At 36.5% G+C, this 20,045-nt stretch overlaps 1 protein-coding gene across 9 annotated transcripts in view; it reads right to left on the bottom strand.

Moving 5' to 3' along the window:
* adgrb3 (adhesion G protein-coupled receptor B3) overlaps positions 1-20,045 on the bottom strand; it is a 124,426-nt gene that overhangs the window by 18,916 nt on the left and 85,465 nt on the right. For all 9 annotated transcript variants that reach the window (XM_008429853.2, XM_008429851.2, XM_008429849.2 and 6 more), the window contains 4 exons: positions 19,009-19,052; positions 6,196-6,322; positions 5,092-5,195; positions 4,819-4,921 (listed from right to left, as the gene is read on the bottom strand). In XM_008429853.2, coding sequence (XP_008428075.1) covers positions 4,819-4,921; positions 5,092-5,195; positions 6,196-6,322; positions 19,009-19,052 — 378 coding nt within the window. The remainder of the gene's footprint in view (positions 1-4,818; positions 4,922-5,091; positions 5,196-6,195; positions 6,323-19,008; positions 19,053-20,045) is intronic.

The following is a 20,045-nucleotide window of genomic DNA, read 5'->3' as shown; positions in this document are numbered from 1 at the left end:
TCTGTATAAATTTCTGAGCCACGTTTTATAAGAGTTCTATTTGTAAAACTTTTGAAAGTCGTGTCATTTTCATTCCATCTCACATTTTCATTTTCGTTACTTGCTACAGTGTGTTGGCCTACTACAAAGAATCATAAAGGTTACATTTTTTATGAATAATGATGTATTCATACACTTTCTGAATATGAATACAACCTATTTCAAAATGTTTAACCACTCATTGTTTGAAATATGCACTTGAGGACTTATATATCACTGGTAAAAGAGTCAAACTTAACAGTTTGTCAAAAGCAGGATATTTAAAATGCATGGCATCAAGGCATGGCATTTTTAAACACACCTGTGGGAAGTCTGGCAGACACTTTATTTAAAATGCTTTATAACTATGAAAAAAAAAAAACTCATGTGACTTTCTAATTCCAATTCCAATTTGCTCTGACTCAGTGTAGGTGGAAGAGGCTGGTTGCTATTTTGGCTGAAGCACCCTCCCTTGGTGCTTTAAAGAATAGCTGTTTGGGTGGTCAACTTTTTCAAGAGCAGCTAACAAAAGGGTAGCGCTGGTGGAAAAGTGTAAACAATGCGCACAAATATTTTTAAAACAATATTATTTAGCATTACTACTTCTGCTGATCATGAATCAACCTCTTCATTAGTAAATGTGTGACACTCATAAGTCCTAAATAGATTTAATTACTTTAAGTATGGCCAGAAGATTTCTGTTATGTAACTATTACAGAGCAATTTGAGCTGACTAAAATTTATGGAATTACAGAAATACTCTTAACCTTAAGCAAAACAGAAAAAAAAAAACAAGTATACAGTACATAGATTATTATTTATTATGGTTAAGGTAAGAAAAGATGATTATTTGCTTTTTTAAAATCTTATGTAAAACACTGTAAATATAATGCATTTTACCATCTTGCCCACAGTCATCAGATAATGCAGGATTATATCCTTATAAACATATCTGTTCAACATTTTTAAAAAGCTGATGAAACCTTTAGTTTGGCAACTCAAATCTTTAATAAGATATTTGGACTAAATCATAATTTGCCACATTCAAGCAAAGTAAGAACTTCTCAATGCGTCAGTTTATGAAGATAAGCTTCTCTTATCTTGTTCTTACTGGACTTCCGATGCCTGTTGTGTATATGCCCATACACAACAGGCGTATTCAGTTTTATGCAATCATCCTAATGCTGCCGGCTTGTTAAATCTGCTACTTTCTGCTTCCTTCCCTTCCATAAAGCCAGATGAAGAGGGAAGGCAGACAGCAGAACAGCGTAGAGACGCACACACAGGTGACTCACTGACTTCCTGCTCCCAGTGGACACCTCCACAGAGAAGAGATGATTTCTATTAGATGACGAGCAACTCTGAATCCACAAACAGAGGAGCCAATTATATGCACTTCTTACAGGAGATGGAGGAAAAACAAGTGAGGCAGTGTCAGGCACCGTGGCAATTAAACCCACACAGGGACTGTGTTTTCTCCTCTTGCTGGCCCACCACTCAAACATGGGGCTCGACTGTACATCTGATCAAACAGATGAAATATTTTTCAAATATTTTTTCCCCGCAGATTTTCAACTGGGAGCAAAGGTGGAAATGCTGATAATGCCGATGCCCTGGAAGTTGTTCTTTTCCAACAGCACAAATGTGACTGGATGCATCTACCATATTGTGCTCTTTTTCAACTTTAACTGGATCGTTTGGCTTCTAGCAACCATTAGAATTCAAAATTTCACAAGTCAGCTAAAGGAAACACTGCCACAAAAAATGTACATAAGATGAAAACTAGGAAATTCGTTTGTATTTGTTCACATCCGGAACACGACATCCTCAAGGTGCAACGTGGTAGTGACAGTATAATGCTATGCGGATGATTGACTTCAACAAGGATGGAAATAAATGCAAAACAATATAGGAAGAAAAGATTGTTAAGGTTCCAAAAGAACCATAAATATGTAGTAAGACTTTTTTTTAAAATGCCGTTTTCACACTCTTTCCAGACTTTAAAACTAATTGAGTTTAAGCTTTTTTTCAAGAAAACATGAACACAAATCCTTTTTTGCAAAGACAATCACTTATCTCTTTGATCTTTCATTGTTATTTTACTTATTGCTAATGCAAAAATATTGAAGGTTGGCCCATTACAAATCACTTGAATTGAATCAAAGTGTCAAAGTTCCTTACAGAGTCTGTCTAAACCACTTCAAAATGACATCTTAAGTAGGATAGTGCATTTTCTGAAAAGTGTGTCATCTCTTCGATTTTATAGACAGACATCCTGTTAGAGGCCTGCAGAGTGAGTGTTCCATGTTAAGCAATGTTTCTTATAATCAACAAAAGGTGGATGAATGGAGGCCTGATTAAACCTGACAAGGCTTCAAATCAGTTCAGCTTTATAAAAAATGTCCTGAGGCATTGTACATTCATGGAATAAGCTATTACTGTTTGTCAGCTATGCAAGGGCCAGTAAACAAGCAGATGAGCTCATGCAGTTTCTGATATTTTCTGACATTAAAATGATTGGCATGAAATGAGTCAGTTTTGTTTCAAGTAACTGCTTATGTGAACTGTGTCACATTTAATGCGCAGCGTTCCAAGAAAATAAACAAGTTTGATTAATCGTGGGATTTTTATGTTAACTTCTTATTTCAAATCATCTATTTATCAACCAATAAGGATTATGGTTTATATTAAGTGGTGCCTGGGCACATGGATTTAACAAACACATCTGGATCCAAAGGAGTCACATAATATATCAAATCCTAACCATTACATTTTCAATCTTTCCCATATTGAAGTTGGACTGCAGCAGGGAAAGCGACCATCATTTAAGTGCAATGCATTTATGATCTGCACTGATGCAGATTGTTGTGACTGACAAGTTAAAGCTCCCTGAGAGTTGTATAGTCATCGTGATGATGGAAAAGGAGAAGAGTATGGAGGAAAATGTGTTTTAATCACAACTGAAACAATCACTGTAATACAAGTAAAATTGCACTGCATCCTTAGTAAGAATACATGTAACTATGTGACATTTTAAGCTCTAATTAAAACATGTGTAAGGTGTTTAAAATCTAAACTGACTGCACTGTAGCAAAATCCAAGTGATGAAAAGTTTACCATGCTAATGAAGCAGCAGACTAATAGACCCTTGAACCATGCAGAGAAAGTGGAAAATGATAAGTTTCAGAATTTAAAAAAGGCCTTTTGCAAAAGGTACAAAGACACTGAGAAAACTGTTATACAATAAAATGCCAGTAGTTGGACAATGCATCTTTCTGTAGAGCTGCCAGATGACTGAGAAGGGCATCTGTGTGGGCAGTTTGTGAATTCAAACTAATTTTTTCTCCCCAAGCAATCTTTTACATCAGCCACTTGTTTACTGGCTGGTTACAACAATAGAGAAAGAAAGTGAGATATTCCACTGTAAGTGGAAGAACCTTCCACTTACAGTTTTCTATCTAAAACCTATGGTGGTTTAAGCTGTAGTTACTGGTATGCCTGATGGCATGGTTCTCTTTCTGTACTGCCTATAAAACATATGCTGCGGAACCTCTATCTGCTCATTTAAATAGTTTTAGACTGATCCTGAAATGTGAATCCTGGTGTGTGCAAGGCCTGATTGCAATAAAACCAGATTCAGAGTCATTCAACAGTCCCTAATGTCCATAATTGTACTCTTCTTTACGGGTTCTCAGTTTTAATTTCCTTTAAATCACCTCTTTCAATAACAGATTGGACTAATAAAGTTTACCAGAGGGAAATAGTTTTAAGCCAATTACAGTCTTGTCAAGGCTTTAGAACACTTCCATTTTTGTTGTCATTATAGGAAAATACTTGCATGAACAAAAAGCAATTTTCTAAAAATCTTTTTTCTCCTAATCTGACAAAGCACATTCAAAAGCAGCTATTGAATAAAAAAGGTGAATGAATCTGACACTTTCAAAGTGACAGAGAACTGCTAAGTACCAAGAAAGAAGCTTTAATACATGGTAAAAGAAAATAGTTTTAAAACCATCAAGTGTTAGTGATGTACTTGATTTGTTTTTTTACGTCTGTATTTGCCTTTGGAAATAAATAATGCCATGTCAGAATCTGTGATGCATGGTTTTGTCCACTTGAGTTTAGATTTAAATCATTTCAGAGCATGAAGAAGGCTGGTTAATCCCACACGTTCTCATCATGCAGCTCCAGAGCCACATGTTGCTCTTTAGGACCTCTGCTATGAATCTACAGCAAAAACTGTATTGAAAGGAACAATGTTTTCAATCATAAAGGCAATGGAGAAAAAGTGGGTTTGACAGTTTTTCGGGTTGGTTTTATGCAATCTCTTTAGAAAAAGATCAATACTACAATATTTCTTTTTCAGTCACTTTATAGTATCCACCTCCAAACTATTCATTTATATTATTAAGTTGGGTAAATGTTTTATTTTATTTCATATAAATATGAGAAGAATTTACAATAGTAGCATAAGTCTAAAAAAGCAAGATAGTTCCATTTAAAAGATAAATGGTTTACTTTTCTTTGCTAAAATCTAGAAGAAAAATACATTGTATTTCTCAAAGGATTCGGTCTTTTTGTTTTTTTGTTTGTTTGTTTTAGCCAAATGTTATAGTTGCAAAGGCAAAAATGGCTTTTAGAATTGAAAAGATTGGCAACACCTCCGATATACTTTATAACCATACAATTGATGAAGTGTGCACTTTTGTTAACCACGGCTGTAAAAGCAGAGATTCACAGCAAAACATGTCTGTAAACACTTCCCAAACTGTCCCTGCTGTATCTGTATGTGAGACTTACCACATTGTGGGTTTGTGTTTGTCCAACAAGGATTAGTATGTTCGAGCAGACTATAGATAGGCAGAAATTCAGCAGGATAATGGATCGTTCTGATCGAATATATCTAAAAGAAAAAAATACAAGAGAGAAAAAAAAAACAGCTATTCTTGAGCACTTTTCAACTGTATGTTTTACTCATAGAACATGAAATGCAGTGATACCACATCAAATATGTCACAAGAACTCAAATGCATGATATGGCTTAAGCATATGTCTTTGGAGTGATTCATTTACCTCCATAAGATGGCGTAGATGACTGCCAGTGTGATCAAGGCGAGGCAAGACAAACCACAGCCAACTATCAGTGTCACAGATGGGACCCCTGAGTACTCCATAGTCTGTTGAGAAGACAGAGACAAACCAGTTGGTGAGAGGCTGTATGCGTGGTTCATGCAGGACAGTAAATCTTTATTATCGCCTGAAGTAGAGAAGCAATCAAAACAAGCACCAATCTGAAACCCAATCCACAGAGGGCCCCTTAATTAGCTGGGAGGTTTGAGGTGTATGCGTGGGCTTTGGATGCATAGCACAAAAAAAGGGTTTCTATTTCATAGTAGATAGATGTTAAATAAAAAAAAAAAACAACAAAAAAAAAAACAAAACAAACAAACAAAAAAAAACAATAAAAACCCAATGAGTTGAAAAACAGTGTTATTGTTTAATTCTGCAAGTCTGCATCTCAAATTTAGGGAATTGGAACCCAAACAGACAAATGTATAACAACACATAGACACATACATTCATACATATATCAACATATAACTCCTTGGAGGGAGCACAAGTGCTGGTTATTTGCTATTTGTCTGTAAATGTTTCAGGCCTGCAGTCAAGGTAACATATTTTGTCTTTGCAGTAACAGAGTCAGATCTTATATTAACTGTTCCATGTCATCAGTGCTAGTTACCTTATCTTGAAATTACAGGTTTCTGCTTCCACTGACGATGGAAAAATCTTAGTATATTCACTTATCCCTAAAGAAATTTGATTGGTGGAAATATACGAACATGCCACACATGTACTAGCATGTAAACACCCTCTCTCACATCCATGTTCCTACAGTAGACCATGCAAATCTGAGCAGAAATTAGAAAAATATCCCCACACGCGCCCTGCACAGCTCAATTACTATTTAAGGGGATTAGCACGCCAAAGATTCAATTTTCGCTTCTCACCATCTCTCTCTCTCTCTCTCTCTCTCTCTCTCTCTCTCTCTCTGTCTCTCTCTCTCTGTCTCTCTCCAACACACGCACGCACACACGCACGCACAAACACGCAGGGTTTCACCTTTACATTAGCCCATCAAACCCACACTGAATAACAAATCAATACGCTACTCACTATTCCTCTCGGTTGCTGAGCCAAAATGGCGAAGGTAGATACACGATCACACGAGCATTTTGTATGGGATGCATCTGTGAGCACCGTTTTGCATCCTTTCGCGGACCAGGCTCCCCAAGAATCGTTCCTGCAAGGAGGAGGCAAAGGCAGTTAAAGATTTCTTCTTTCTTTTCTTTTCCCTTTTTTTTTTTTTTTTTTTTTTTTTTTCCCAGCGGTGGCGACACGACTACTTCACAGGACTCATTGGTATCTAGCGTCAGGTTTTTCAAAAGGCAAGATGAAACAGGAGTAGATCCGCAGAGATAGAGAGGGATAAGGGAAAAAGAAAAAAAAAAGAGAGAGGCGAGCAGACAAGACACGGCTCGTTGTGCGGCTCCAAGCAACGTTTCAGCTGGAGCGGATAGAGAGAGGCAGAGATACGGAGGAGGAGGGAGGGAGGAAGCGCGGAGCTGTCTAAGCAGACCGGTGCTGATTGATTCGCTATACGCGCATAAATACCAGCCGGCCTCCTGGTATCGAAACACCGTCAACCCCGCATAGCACTCAAGATGAAAACATTTACAATTACCTTGGATTTCCCTTCTTGTAGATTTTTTTTCTTTAATCCAAACGGCTGATTTAACCCCTCTATTTTCCTATCGCTTTTTTCTTCTTCTTCTTCCCTCAACTGTTTTAATTAGCAGCTTTTGAATGCTTCCTTAGGGGGGGGGGTTCACCCTGGAAACGATGGACAGCATCAGATTGATACTCTGTTCCACACCGCCAGAGTAAGAGAAGGGGGGAGGCGGGAGATCGGTACGATACAAAAAATATAAATTCTCACACCATCTGCTTATTCTGTTTTCATTTACCGGTTGAGAGCAAGGGGAATATAGAAGCGCTCATGACAGCTATTCCACACAGAAGTTGTAAAAAAAAAAAAAAAAAAAAAAATCCCCGGATAAATAAACCACAGCAAATGTCGGACCACCCCGCAGAGACGGCGCAAGTGGTTGCGGCCAGTCCCCACTTCACAGCGCTGGAAAGAGAAATGAAAGGAGCGACTTGATTTGAGTGATTTTGAGACTTGAAGTAGAAAAAACCTATGAGAAAACCTAACTTGTTGACAGAAAGGCAGGAAGCGAGTGAGCGCGAACAGGTACTGCTCCAACCTGATCACAGACACCTGTTGTCAGGGGTCCAGAAGGCGAACCCCAAACCATAACAAAACTAAATATGTTTTAAAGTCGCATTTCAATACATGCAAAACACCATTTATTTTAGTTTGCTGATTTATTAACGGAAACAATATTACATGAATTCAGACTAATATATACACTAAGTGTCTATCTCTTCCTGTTAAAGGGGATTTTTGTTCTCTCTCTCCAGTGTAGTTACAGCCCTGCGCGGTATGAGGGATTGTTGTAAAGTGAACCACACAAGGCAAGTGGTTTTTTACTGTCGCTACGTGCTGATCCAGGAGGAGTGGATGCCGCACGACAATGACTCGACGCAATCTGCTAGGATTCCTTATACAGAAACCTTTTAAGCCAATAATAAATAATAATGGAATAATAAACTGAACTTAATGTACTGTTTGATAGCATCGATTGAAACCTATGTGTGACTGAATTGATTGAATTGACTTTCTTGTAGAGTGCCTCTGAGAGCATTTGTGCAGAAACGACACTATGCAAACCAAACTGAAATTGAATAGAAATTCTGAAACTAAGGCTACTGAAGACCTTAAATTCCTCTGGTGAGAACTGCTTAATGTACTGCAGAAGACGTTCGTCTTAAATTACCCACTAATAAAGTGTAAGCTCTGAAGATTTATTGCTGAAGAATACTGTAGCCAAAAGAATGAATTCAAAGTTGTGTGGAAGGAAAAAGGCAAACAAGGAGAACTGCAGAGCTGCGGCCAAAGTCATTACGTCGAGAGTAAAGGATTTTACTTTGGCTGTGTAGAGAAGGTGCAAGGCTCTTCTTTTCTTACTTTTCCTGTTAATGTCCTGTTTTTCGTGCTGTAATGACCATGGCATCACTGAGAATGATTGGCCACTAAACTACGCAGAGAATCTGTGACGTGTTGTCAAGAGTAAGATGACAGACACTAGACCCAACAAGGCAGCTGAGTTGAAGACCTCTATTTCAATAGACTCCAATTTAAGCTTCCCTAATGCCGTAGTAAGGCCAGTTTAAACATTACTATGTCCAATTTTTAACCTAAACATCTGATCTCAGTGTCATTTGTGCCAGGAGTTAATGAGACACATTGAAAACAGTGTTCTATGAAGGATGAAAAACAAAAGCACGTAAATAAGTTCATAAATAAACAAGCAAATAGTACTACAGCTATACATCTTGCCCTATTCTTTCTTAAGTTCTTGGAGAAATATATTATGCATATGAAATTGCCTTGGCCGGAGGGGGTGGTGGGAGGCAGCCAGCTACTTCATAGATATGGCCATTACCCTGTATGTCCTGTAAAACATCTGTCTGTCTCTCTGCTCTCCTCTGCATCAACCCTTTTCATGACAAAAAGGCAAAACAAGATGCATGCGGCTGATTTACTACAACAGAGAACATTCTGCATGTTGATTTGTGAGAGCAGTGCGGTGCAAGGCAATCCCGCTTTGTCATTTGATCAATATGGCAGAAATATTTATTATTCCTGGAAGGAACCTTGGAGCCAGTTGCAAACTTCAAACCACTGCTAGTGGTTCAAAGCCTTAAATGCGTCCACATCACAGTTCACTCTTGTTCTCATTCTGCTTTACTAACCTGCTGCACTGTGTTACCAACTGAAACACATTATAACCCATATTGGATGCAACTAGCAAGTTAATGCATTTTAGTTGGTATTCGTCCATTTGACAGACTCGTAAAGAAATTTTAGGAGGGCATTTGTCTAATCAGACATAAGACAGAATGGCTGTAAGCAGTAAGTAAATTAAATACACTAAATTCAGTAAACGCCTTGTATAAAATGCACTTTATTATCCATGCATAATAAAGTTAATTTATGAAGCTCATCTTTCCTGACAAAGTGGAGAAATAATTTCACAGAGGAGGAATCAAGAGCTATAATCCATAAAATAAAAGTCATAAGAATTTCAAAGATGGATGATTTGGGTAATCTAAACTGTTTAAATTACTTTCTCCATGGCTTCTCGTGGAGAATGTCACAGAGATACAGCAATATCTGTGACTATTTAGGAATCACAGATCAAAACATTTTGATCAAAAATAGGTTTAATTTTTTCCGCCTGCTGGAGCAAGGAGGCATCGGTGGGTGTAGTGAAGTTATGAGAAATACAAGTAAAAAATACATGACAGAAAGCAAAAGCCTCTGTGTGCATACCCTTCAAACATCAACAGGTTGCTGATGGTTGGTGGTGACAAGTTAAACTTAAACAAGTTTTTCAAAATTGTATTCCTTGAGGAAGGTCTCTTGCAAAGTAAGACAGAATGAAAACAAAAACCTTCTTTTGTTTGGTTAAAAAAAATATATATGCACACAGAGAAAGAAGATGCACATTTGGACCAATATGCTTTTTATTTTTTAATAAAGAGCTTGATCACAGTTTGCAGTAGCGGGCTTGAAATCTTAACATTTATATGCAAACTCTGTCCCCAACACTGAATGAAAAAGTGACATATTTGATACCTCTTTGTCTTTGACTTTTGAATGTGTTCTTATCTCCCCTGGTGAAGAGTCTCTCTAACTTTGACTTGCTAGATAATGGCTTACTCTTTGTGCATTGCACAGAAGAATCTGAAAGGCGAGCAGGAGCTGAGTGGGGACTTTCTGCAGGCTACTTTTGACATGTTGCATGACCTTATGAGGCCTCAGTGGCCTCCAGAATGTAAAACGCCCCCAGGGGAAAGTGTCACTGTTGATGTTAACTAAAGTGAAACTGATGACATGACATTCATGATAAACCCTTTGCTGACTGCATTGTTATGCATGTACTCAGTGATGCATCTACAGCCATATTCCAAAACCTACTTGACTTGGAATCTGTAAAGGAACTCAGTCATTCTTAATAATTTTAGCTATTCTTGGAAGATGAGAGATGTAGAGCAACGTTTTGACCTGTTGCAAACACAACCTTTATTACGGACACAATGTATTTCCCTGCCACCTGTTGTCATTTTTATAGGACAGCTAAATAACTAAAAATGTTGTATATATCAATTACAACTTAGAAGAAATTCAACTTCACGATTTGACATCTTGAAATTGACTTCTGTCTCTTTAAGAAGGTCAATCCATCATTCAGTCAAGTTTATCTGTGTGGCACTTTTCAGCCATATGGCAGTTCAAAGTGCTTTATGTCATATACAAACACAAAAATACTAAGGTCATATAAAACACCATACACTCAGCATTTGAGAAAACTAGCAACAAACGTTACATTCTGATGAGTGCTATCATTAAAATCATCAATACACATTGATGATTAGTCAGTATTTCATTTATTACGGTTCAAAAGCAGCTCTAAAAAGGTGGGTTTTTAGCCTTGATTTAAAGGAATTCTGCAGTTTTCTGGAAGTTTGTTCCAGATTTGTGGTGCATAGAAGCTGAATGCTGCTTTTCCATGTTTGGTTCTGAACACCAAACAGCCAGTCCTCTTCTAGAGGCTTAGGGAGCAGGCGACACATGGATCGACTACCACAGAGTTCAGACGTTAACAATATGTAGACATTTTGGTATGTGCTCTTGTATATTTGACTGATTCAATGACGAAAAGGAGTTGGATGGATTGTTCAGATGAACTTTAGTGGATAAATAATGAACGAATCATATGTACTAATACACGAGTCGGAACTTAGCTAACATGTTAACATAGCTCTTTTTCAGAGGGAGGAACAAACTCTTCTTCATCTAACTCCAGGCTCCTACTCTACTAGTTCCAGAGCATCATGGGATACGCAGTCCGCTTTGCCAAAGGCCCACAAATAGTCCGCTTTCTAACCAGAAACTAACTATGAAATGCCAACTAAATCTATGAAACAACTGCAACTAAAATAGTTTCTTATATTAAATTATAATATCCCAAATAATAAGTTCTAGTAATAATTTCTAGTTAAACCCAAAACAAATTCTCAACATGTGCTGGACACTGCAGAGTGGTTGGTTGGACTCTTCCTTTATAAATACAAGATTTTTGAAAAAACTTAATGCAGAGCTGCATTGAAATAAATCTTGAGACTTTGCAGAAGCTTTGAAACAAAGTCACAGTGAATGCTTGATGGCGTTGATGTGAGATTCCAAACCTGTGCTGCTTATCTTTATCCTTTAATCAATCCAGATTTAATTTACTGTTGAAAAATCAGCTAAAGATTAATTCATATTATTTAGAAAATTGTTCAAATGTATTATTAACCCCATTAGAAATATAAACCCTGTTTCAAACTTTAAGGAATATTAGTTTTCTTTTTTTTTATCTTTGTATTGACTAACACATGTTGGTATCCCTGTCTTCATATTGTCCACTCCGCTCCTTCGCAATAAGATTTTACCTTTTTTTTTTTATTTATTATTTTTTTTTTTTACAAATTCAGGATGGACCTGGCATATAAAGCTGAAAGAGCTTTGGGTTGATTTAGTATTTAAACCTTTAAATAAAGAAATGCTTGTCTCAATTTTCGTAACCTTTTTCATACATCAGAAACACAGAGGTCCTGCAGCGATTTTATTTTTTTAAATGTCAATGGAATCCACTTACACTGTGTGTTAAACACTAAAGCTCGTGGCCATTGAGCTAACGAGATGATGCAGAAGCACATTCTGAAATAACACACTAAGCAGCAGTTCTTTGCTGTGCTCCTACAACAGCACATAAGCACTACTCATCACATCACTGAATATTCTCAAGCATGTTATAACATCTATAAATTCCTTGCATGTCCACATTGCATTATTCAGACATTAAGGTGACGGTGGGGGAGGGTTGGCAAGTTCCTAGAGCTATACACTTCAGGCAGTTTTTATAAATTCTTGAAAGACTGACACATGATGATTGGGCGAGGAGGGCGGGGAGCCAGTGGTGTAAAATGATTCCATCCATCTTGGATATCTTGATGATGGGCGATTTATATCAGCCTTTAGGCCACACTGAGTATTTTAACTGGATGAAGAGAATGACAAATGAGTGTGAATTTCCATGTAGCAGGAAAGGTTTTATTAACTCAAAGTGAGGGGAAACTCTAATAATGTGGTAGACATATAAGAGTCTGAATATTCAGATGAGTTTGTCAGGTGTAAAATCATTTCAGCTACTGGTCTGTAGTACCGTTTGCACATCATGCAAAATCTAAATAGGCATTTCTCTAAATGTATGTAATTGTATAAAAAATAAATAAAAAAAACTGTGCTTCTGAAATGCCACAGAAACGTGTTCATGCTGCTTTTGAACTATTGCATAAAAAAAATCCAAAGACAAATCTTTGGATTTGTCTAAGTGTACACACACTTAGTCCAATTCATGTTGTGCTGATACACGCATGCAGCAATATCACCTAGTATAAATTAATGCAAAATGTGTTCCCAAGAGTCCATCATTAGTCACTGCGAGAGCAAAGCTTGGAATTACAGTCTACATCACCCACATTGTTTTGTTAAGCTTACATTCTTTTGCCATATAGGACAAATTACAGCACAATGCACAACCCCATACCCTAATCACACCCAGAGTGAATTAATTAGCAAACTCAGTGTTTCCACGATGATATTTGTATTTTAAACTGTCTACAATCATGCATTTACAAAACATTGCTGCATGTGTGCTAGCAGCAAGGCAACAATAATCTATATGCTGTTTTAATCCTTTGTGTGAACACGGATGAATTTGTATTTTTTACATATTCGTATCATTCCATGATAATGACATGCCCTATTAGAAATAATCAGTGTTTAGGATAAAATACATTATTTCTAATGACAGCTCATTCAGGATTATAGATAATTAGTATTTAGTGTTAAAGAAGAAATCTTTTTCTTTATATTTCTAATCCGTTATTAGGTTGCGATTTGAATTGCAGCTCATCAAACAAAGAATGTGACTTTTATATCTTCTGATGTTGCAACATAGAGCTTAGGTTCTTATGAACTGCAGTGCATGGCGGTGCTTGTTGTTGCCTATTTGGCTCAAATCCAAGTTCTCCAGATGTTTGTGGAACCTGAAGCTGTGCCTGCTGCTTTCCATCTTTTAAATATTAATGAAAACCAGGATTTGATTCCTCAAGAAGAAAGCAGTGAAAGCTGTATGAAAAGGTTACCACATCTACTTTGGTTTTGCTTAACACATTCTAAGTTGTCGTCATGTTTCCGTTATTATTGCTGTTATTGTTTGCATGACGACGAAGCTTTCTACTCTATGGTTTTTGTTTCAAATGTTGTTTGGCTCATCTTGGTTTTCTGCTTTAGTCACTCATTTCCATCCTCTGTCTTGTTGTGTTATCATTAGTGCGTTCCCAGGTTTATGGTCCATCTTTCATTCTGCTCTCTCTGTTCACCTGGCTTCAGTTAATTATCAACACCTGCCTGCTGTTAGTCATTAGCTACCCAAGTGTATAAATACCCTGACGTTTTCTTTGTTTCCAGCCAGACTGTCATGCACTTCTTCCTTGCTCCAGTTCTGTGTTTCTTGCTTGGTTTTGCAAAAATGATTGAAGTCCTTAGTGTGGTTTTTCAACCTATACATTATTATTTATTATGGAAGCTAATTTCTGCCAAGCTGCTAAAAACAAAACCAAAAAAAGCTACTTTTATCTTACAGTTTTGAGTTTGCTTTCTCATTATTGTCTTGGCTATTTAATAAAAATAAAATTCTATCACATTATTATGATGCAGCTAAGTCATAATTATGAGATAATATCTGATTATGAGACAGTGTCTCATATTTACAAGATATTATCTAATTTATACAAAACTGAAAATGTTCACAGATGTGATAGTTAATATAAACACTTGTTGTACATTAATTATTAGTTTATTTTTTAATTAACCTTATGCATATTGGAAGTATGTTTATTTTAAATGTTAATATGTCAATGACTTGAATCATCTTTCCCTTCAAAAGAAACACACTAATATATCAAAAAAGTATTACAGATGTGTAAGAGAAGAGCAAGATGTTGGAGGAAGTTGACTTAACAAAAAAAAAAAAGTTGTCCCAGGGGTAAATTGTAAACTATTCTGTTTGACATTTCAAATTAGACACTTCTGAATAATCTGAGAGGATTTCTAAAGGTCAAAATATCACACAGTGAGGTGAGTTTTTTGTGCACTGATTACAGGCATTCAGAGGATGCTACAGTCATCCAGCTACAGAAGAAGACCAGATGAAGTGAAACATTTAACATTTAAAAACAAGACTGTTCCTTGGTGTTATGTGTTTTAAGAGATTAATGAATCCCCACAGCAGCAGTATGAAATGTGATATACCCCGATATAATGTATAATCCAGTTTAGGTATAAGTTACTCACTTAGAAGGTGTTATATTTTTATAAAATTAGAAAAAAGCAAAAACGGAGCTGATCAATATCTTCTACAGTGATCTAAATGGTGTTTTAATTTCTTTAGTTTTTCATCTCCTCAGAGGTGGGCTGCTGGTGCTCTTAAATCCGCTTGAGAGCAGAAAACATTGACATTTAAAATGTAATAAAAGGTTGTGTATTTGAAGTGTTTACTGTTCTTGCTGTAGAGCTGCTGACTTCAGGAGTATATTAAAAAGAGTGGGGGGATGTCTCAGATTGATCCATGGGCTTTGTCTTTCTCACTATCACAATAAAACACAACACAGAGTTTGATTAAAGAAATCAAATCACTTCAGCATGTGCCATAAGATTTTAAACTATTTACAAAGATAATATGCATAAGATAAATTTTATTAGGACTTTTTCCTTTCTTTTACAGAACACCTATTGTTTCTATTAACAGTATTAATGTAAAATAATTCTGTTATGAATACAAACATGGATGTTTATGAATTACAATTAAATATAATTTGTGACTCACTTTTACACAGTGGTTTTCAATTGATTTAAATGTTATTTTTACATATATGAATTTTTAACCTATTTTTAGTCATGAAAATAACAGCTTTGTTGGTTCAAAATTAGTCTAATTAAAACAACTTTAAAAGTTTTTTAAGTTCTCGTAGTCTTAAATAAAACTGGGCATTGTCATAGTGATCCTCCATTCAATTTTTTCCCCACAATTTCCCTCTGCCAATAGTTCCAAAGAGCACCCTAATTTGGTTTAAACCAACGTGTTCGACAGATGGTACATTGTCCCATCATCGAGTCTTGAGAGTGCTTGCCATTGGGTAATGGGCAGAGCCAAATGTTTGAAATGAAGATGACTACAGTCCCACAGAGTCATTCAGCAGCACTCCGATTAAAATGACTTAATGCAGATCAGAAAAAATGCTGATCTGAAAGCATATGGTTTGTGAAAATTACTAAGAGAATGGAGCAGAGTTGTCCTAGTTGTACCTTTGCAGTTCAAAAATAGACCAGCTGCCCTCAAAGGCTGTAAGAGAGGAACAGCAGGCTGAAATCAAACGCTGTTTAAATATATATTTTCATCATGAACTGTTTACCAACCAGATTTGTCTATGGCTGTGCTTACAATTTTGCAAAAATAATGTGAAACAGTTTGTTCTACTACATTCTATCTTTGGAAAAAATATTTAATACTTGATACAAATATCATTTAAGGTTTGGTATTGTTTATTTCAGTAGACTGGCAATTCCCTTAAAATGTGTCACAGTGATGTTTTGAAATAATTCATCTTAAACCATTTTAATCTAAGCACAAAACTGGCAATTATGAAAAAAACAAACAAATTATTTACAATTGTGTCATAAACCTTTTTTTTCAAGTTTAAGTCTATATTGAGTAAATTACAATTTTCACATTATATGCCATCTAGACTGCACTGTTTTGCCATAGGTTATGAATTAACATTTTTTTCTAGACCCAATTTAGCTGATATGAATTTAACATCTTTAACTTTTCCATGACAATAAATTCATTATTAGCATATACATGACACATTTTTTATGCTCAAAGGAAAATAGAAGAACACCAGTTTATGTCAAATACCTGAATGAATCAAACAGGGTGAGGTTTTATACCTAATAAATGGAAGCATATTTTAGTGAAGCAAGCTTACCAGTTAAAACATAGAAAACTGGAGAGAATTTTAGATGATTTTGTTTTGAAATGATCAAAATCATTTGATGCAGAGTTCATTTTGAGACATAAATTGGTGTGGTTGTCATTGTAAAGGTACATCTAAGATGAACAGCTGTTATGAAGCAGTAATAACCAACAATCTGGAAAAAAAAAAATCTAAATTTCCCTTTGTCACGTGCCAACAGATGAACTTCGCAGCAGTTCTCTCCTGTGCTGTGTGTGTAATGTTGTCATAAGAGCTAATGTTTTGGTGCGACTTAGAGGAGGGAAAAAAGTATTATTTAATTAAATAACCACACTTGCAGACTTGCTTACACGAGAGAAACCAAAACAGCATTAACTGGTAAACCATTTCCAAATACCTAATACCAAAGCGCTGCTATGCTATTAGGTCAAGTCTTCTTTACCTACCCATCATTCATATGAACTACCACCCTCATCTGCCCCACATTATTTTTGTGATTGTACTAAAAAACATTTACCCTCGGTTTCCTAGCAACAGTTCAATCAACCTCTTCTGCTGTTTGCCCTTTCGAGGATGGCCTTATCTCTCTTTGCCTAGAGAGGCCAACTACTCATACTACCCAGCTTCTTACTTCTATCTCCAACTCCCACTAGAGTTTACTTGCTCTCTAGTGTCCTACTATCGATTCCCTGTGTGGACAAAGACACTTACTGTTTCTAGTCTTTAGTGTAGCGTGAAGAGATAGGATGAGGAGAACATTGGCAACAGAGAAACAAAACCAAGCAAGAGGCAAAGAAAGAACCATAAGCCTCTTCAACATCACCACAATGCCAAGTACAGGTAAAGTACCACAAAGTTTGGTAGCACACAATACTTTCAATGAAATATAAATTACCGATCAGAATCTATGAGCAGAGAAATGGGTGAATCACACTGCTTATGGTTAGCCGTGTGAAATGTTTCGACGTTCAATGTTTATAGCACCTTGTCAGATTATTCGTATCCCTCAAACATTTTAACCACAAACTTTAATGTATTCTATTTGATAAGTGGAAGAACAATGAATTGTGCATTTCAACATCATCTACAAATTTGTAATCTGAAGGGAGAGGGGTGCATTTGCTTTCAGCCATCCTGAGTAAGTACTTTGTAAAACTACCTTTTGCTGAAATTAAGGTATGTCTTTATGACACGTCTCAAAAAACAATTTTCCTCCCAAAATAGCTCAAGCTCAGTCAGACTGCATGGAGCGAATCTATAAACATATAAACAGATTCTTAATTGGAGTCAGGTCTGGTCTTTGAGTGGCTCGTTCTAACTCCTAAATATGCTTTGAAGTAAAATTTAGATCAAAGCATAGAGTTGGCTGCAACCTTTGGGTTGGCTCCAATGATTGATGGAATGGTTTAGATTCTTATCCATTCCATCAGTCATTCCTCAAGAGTCGGTATCCTTCATGTCTTAGTTCTCTTCTTAGAGGTAACTACCTCCTCAGCATGTCAATGTTCTGCAGGAGCCTGCCAACGAGCCATCATTTGATCCAGATGTGTTGGACCAGCAGAGAACAACATCATGCTGGATTCTGGCCCTCAAGGATTGCCGTTGGACACCTCTGCATAACATTATTTTTGTTTCTGTATGTTCTCTGTCGACCTGTATTTGCCTCCATCCATCTTCCAAATCAACTCTGCTTCTGTGTTCCTGCCACAGAAAAGTGCATGACTCCACAGTTGTCAAGTTGACAGATTCGCCCAGCTGAGCTGTGGATCTCTGCTGCTTCAATGGAATTACCATGGGCCACTCTGCCTGCTTTAAAGCTCTCAATAACTTTCTCCTTGGCATGTCTGAGGGGTGAATTGGTCTTCATGAGGCTGCTTCTCACTAATGTTTTGTAAGAAACCCCTGAGGCCTTCACAGAGCAGCAGTATTTCTACTGAAATTATATTACACACAGGCCTTTGAAAGCCATTGGTTTCACTGGATTTCATTTTAGTGGTATACAAATGTACCACACACTTTTTAGGCTTTGATTTGTAAATAATTTGAAATGCCTATTTTCATTTTTCTTTCACTCACAATTATGCTGTGTTTAGTGTTGGTTTGCCATATAAAATCCGAATATAACGCATTGAAGTGTGACAAACTTCACTGGGAAATAGTTGCCTAGATATTGAATACATTTGGACTGCAGTGCAGGACTGATGCTTCAGCACTCTTTTAATCAATACCAATCAATAATCTTTTAATCTATATCAACACCTGCTGCTAATTTGTTCACTTTCTACATCTGCAGTCGTTGTTTTTTTATTGCTTAAGAATATGGCACCATTAAAAACAAAACCTGATTTCTCTACGATTATGATTTTCAGGAGTGAGCGTATGATTCAAGTGTGACTCATGTTAAAGTCTTTCAGAAATCATGGCGGCAGTTGCTGCAGAGGAACACTGCAGCTGTAGTGCCTGAGCAACACTGACCCAGCGACATTGAAGAAATAAAATCCCATAAACTAAATCCACATGAATTGGTGGGCGTCTCAGCAATCATAACATAACATTTTTTGCTTGACTGTATAACTGTTTAATTTATTGCACTGCATCACATTGTATCTAAGACATGTTCACTCATATAGATTAGATTACCGCATGCCCACTTACATTATGGTGCTGTCCCAGAGTGCACAGTACGGCTTCATTGTTCCCTGGAATACAAGAAAGGTGTAACAAATCTCAGTAAATCCCAAAGATAACTCATCATTTTCATCATCACAGCACCATCATTATCACATACTTGTGTGTTTGTAAAATGTTAGTCTTCTAAAAATATAGTTAATGGATCACAGAAACCATAAATTAGATCATGGTTTGCACTACCAGAGCACCGCACAGTGAGACACATTTGATGATGCACTCAAATTTACTTGTGCTTGAACTCTTAAGATGCATAAAAAAGCTCTGGACCATAAAGAGGAATTGTCCTCGTAATTAACTGAATGCAGCTCCAGACACTCAGTGCTCGCAAATTAATTATCAAGTCATTTGACTGACACTGTCTGTCCTAAATTAAGACGATAGACAATGTGATCTTTGTAGAAGATTCAATAAAGGAATATCAAACATCTGTTTAAATAACACCAGGCAGAACACATGGCAGCCTCCATATAAAATGAGAAAATTCTAAAAAAAAAAAAAAAAATGCATGGGGTTATCGTTCAATTTCAAGCTACAGTGCTGGTCAAAAGTTTACATGTGCAGTATTAAGCATGAGTATGACAGCTGTTTAATTTTAAGCCTTGACGGATTTGTCTGAATGGTTCATTTTATTAACATGGATCAGTTAAATGAAAAACAAGAAATAGTTGCACAAGTCTGATTTAATTGCTCATTTTCTCTTATCCAAATGTGGTCAAATGTGACATATTACATAGACATATTTGACCCCTCTTCTTATCAACAATAATAGCATTAATTTTATTCATCATTAGTTGGTTCCCTCATAGCTTAGATCACACAATTTCAAAAGGGAGGAGGTTGGGATCATTTCACGAGATTAATGTTAGCCATTGTCTTGCAGGAGCAGCCAACTGCATAAACCATTTAAGTTAAAGTGTCCAACTCATATGAAAGGAGATTAGATAAAATGTAGAAAAAAAAAAATTAGGAACCACCATGGCTCACCCTGATTCTAAATCAGA

This window comes from Poecilia reticulata, linkage group LG15, assembly GCF_000633615.1.
Source record: "Poecilia reticulata strain Guanapo linkage group LG15, Guppy_female_1.0+MT, whole genome shotgun sequence".
NCBI lineage: Eukaryota > Metazoa > Chordata > Actinopteri > Cyprinodontiformes > Poeciliidae > Poecilia > Poecilia reticulata.
The sequence above is the reverse complement of the archived record's forward strand: the minus strand, read 5'-3'. Positions and strand labels throughout refer to the sequence as shown.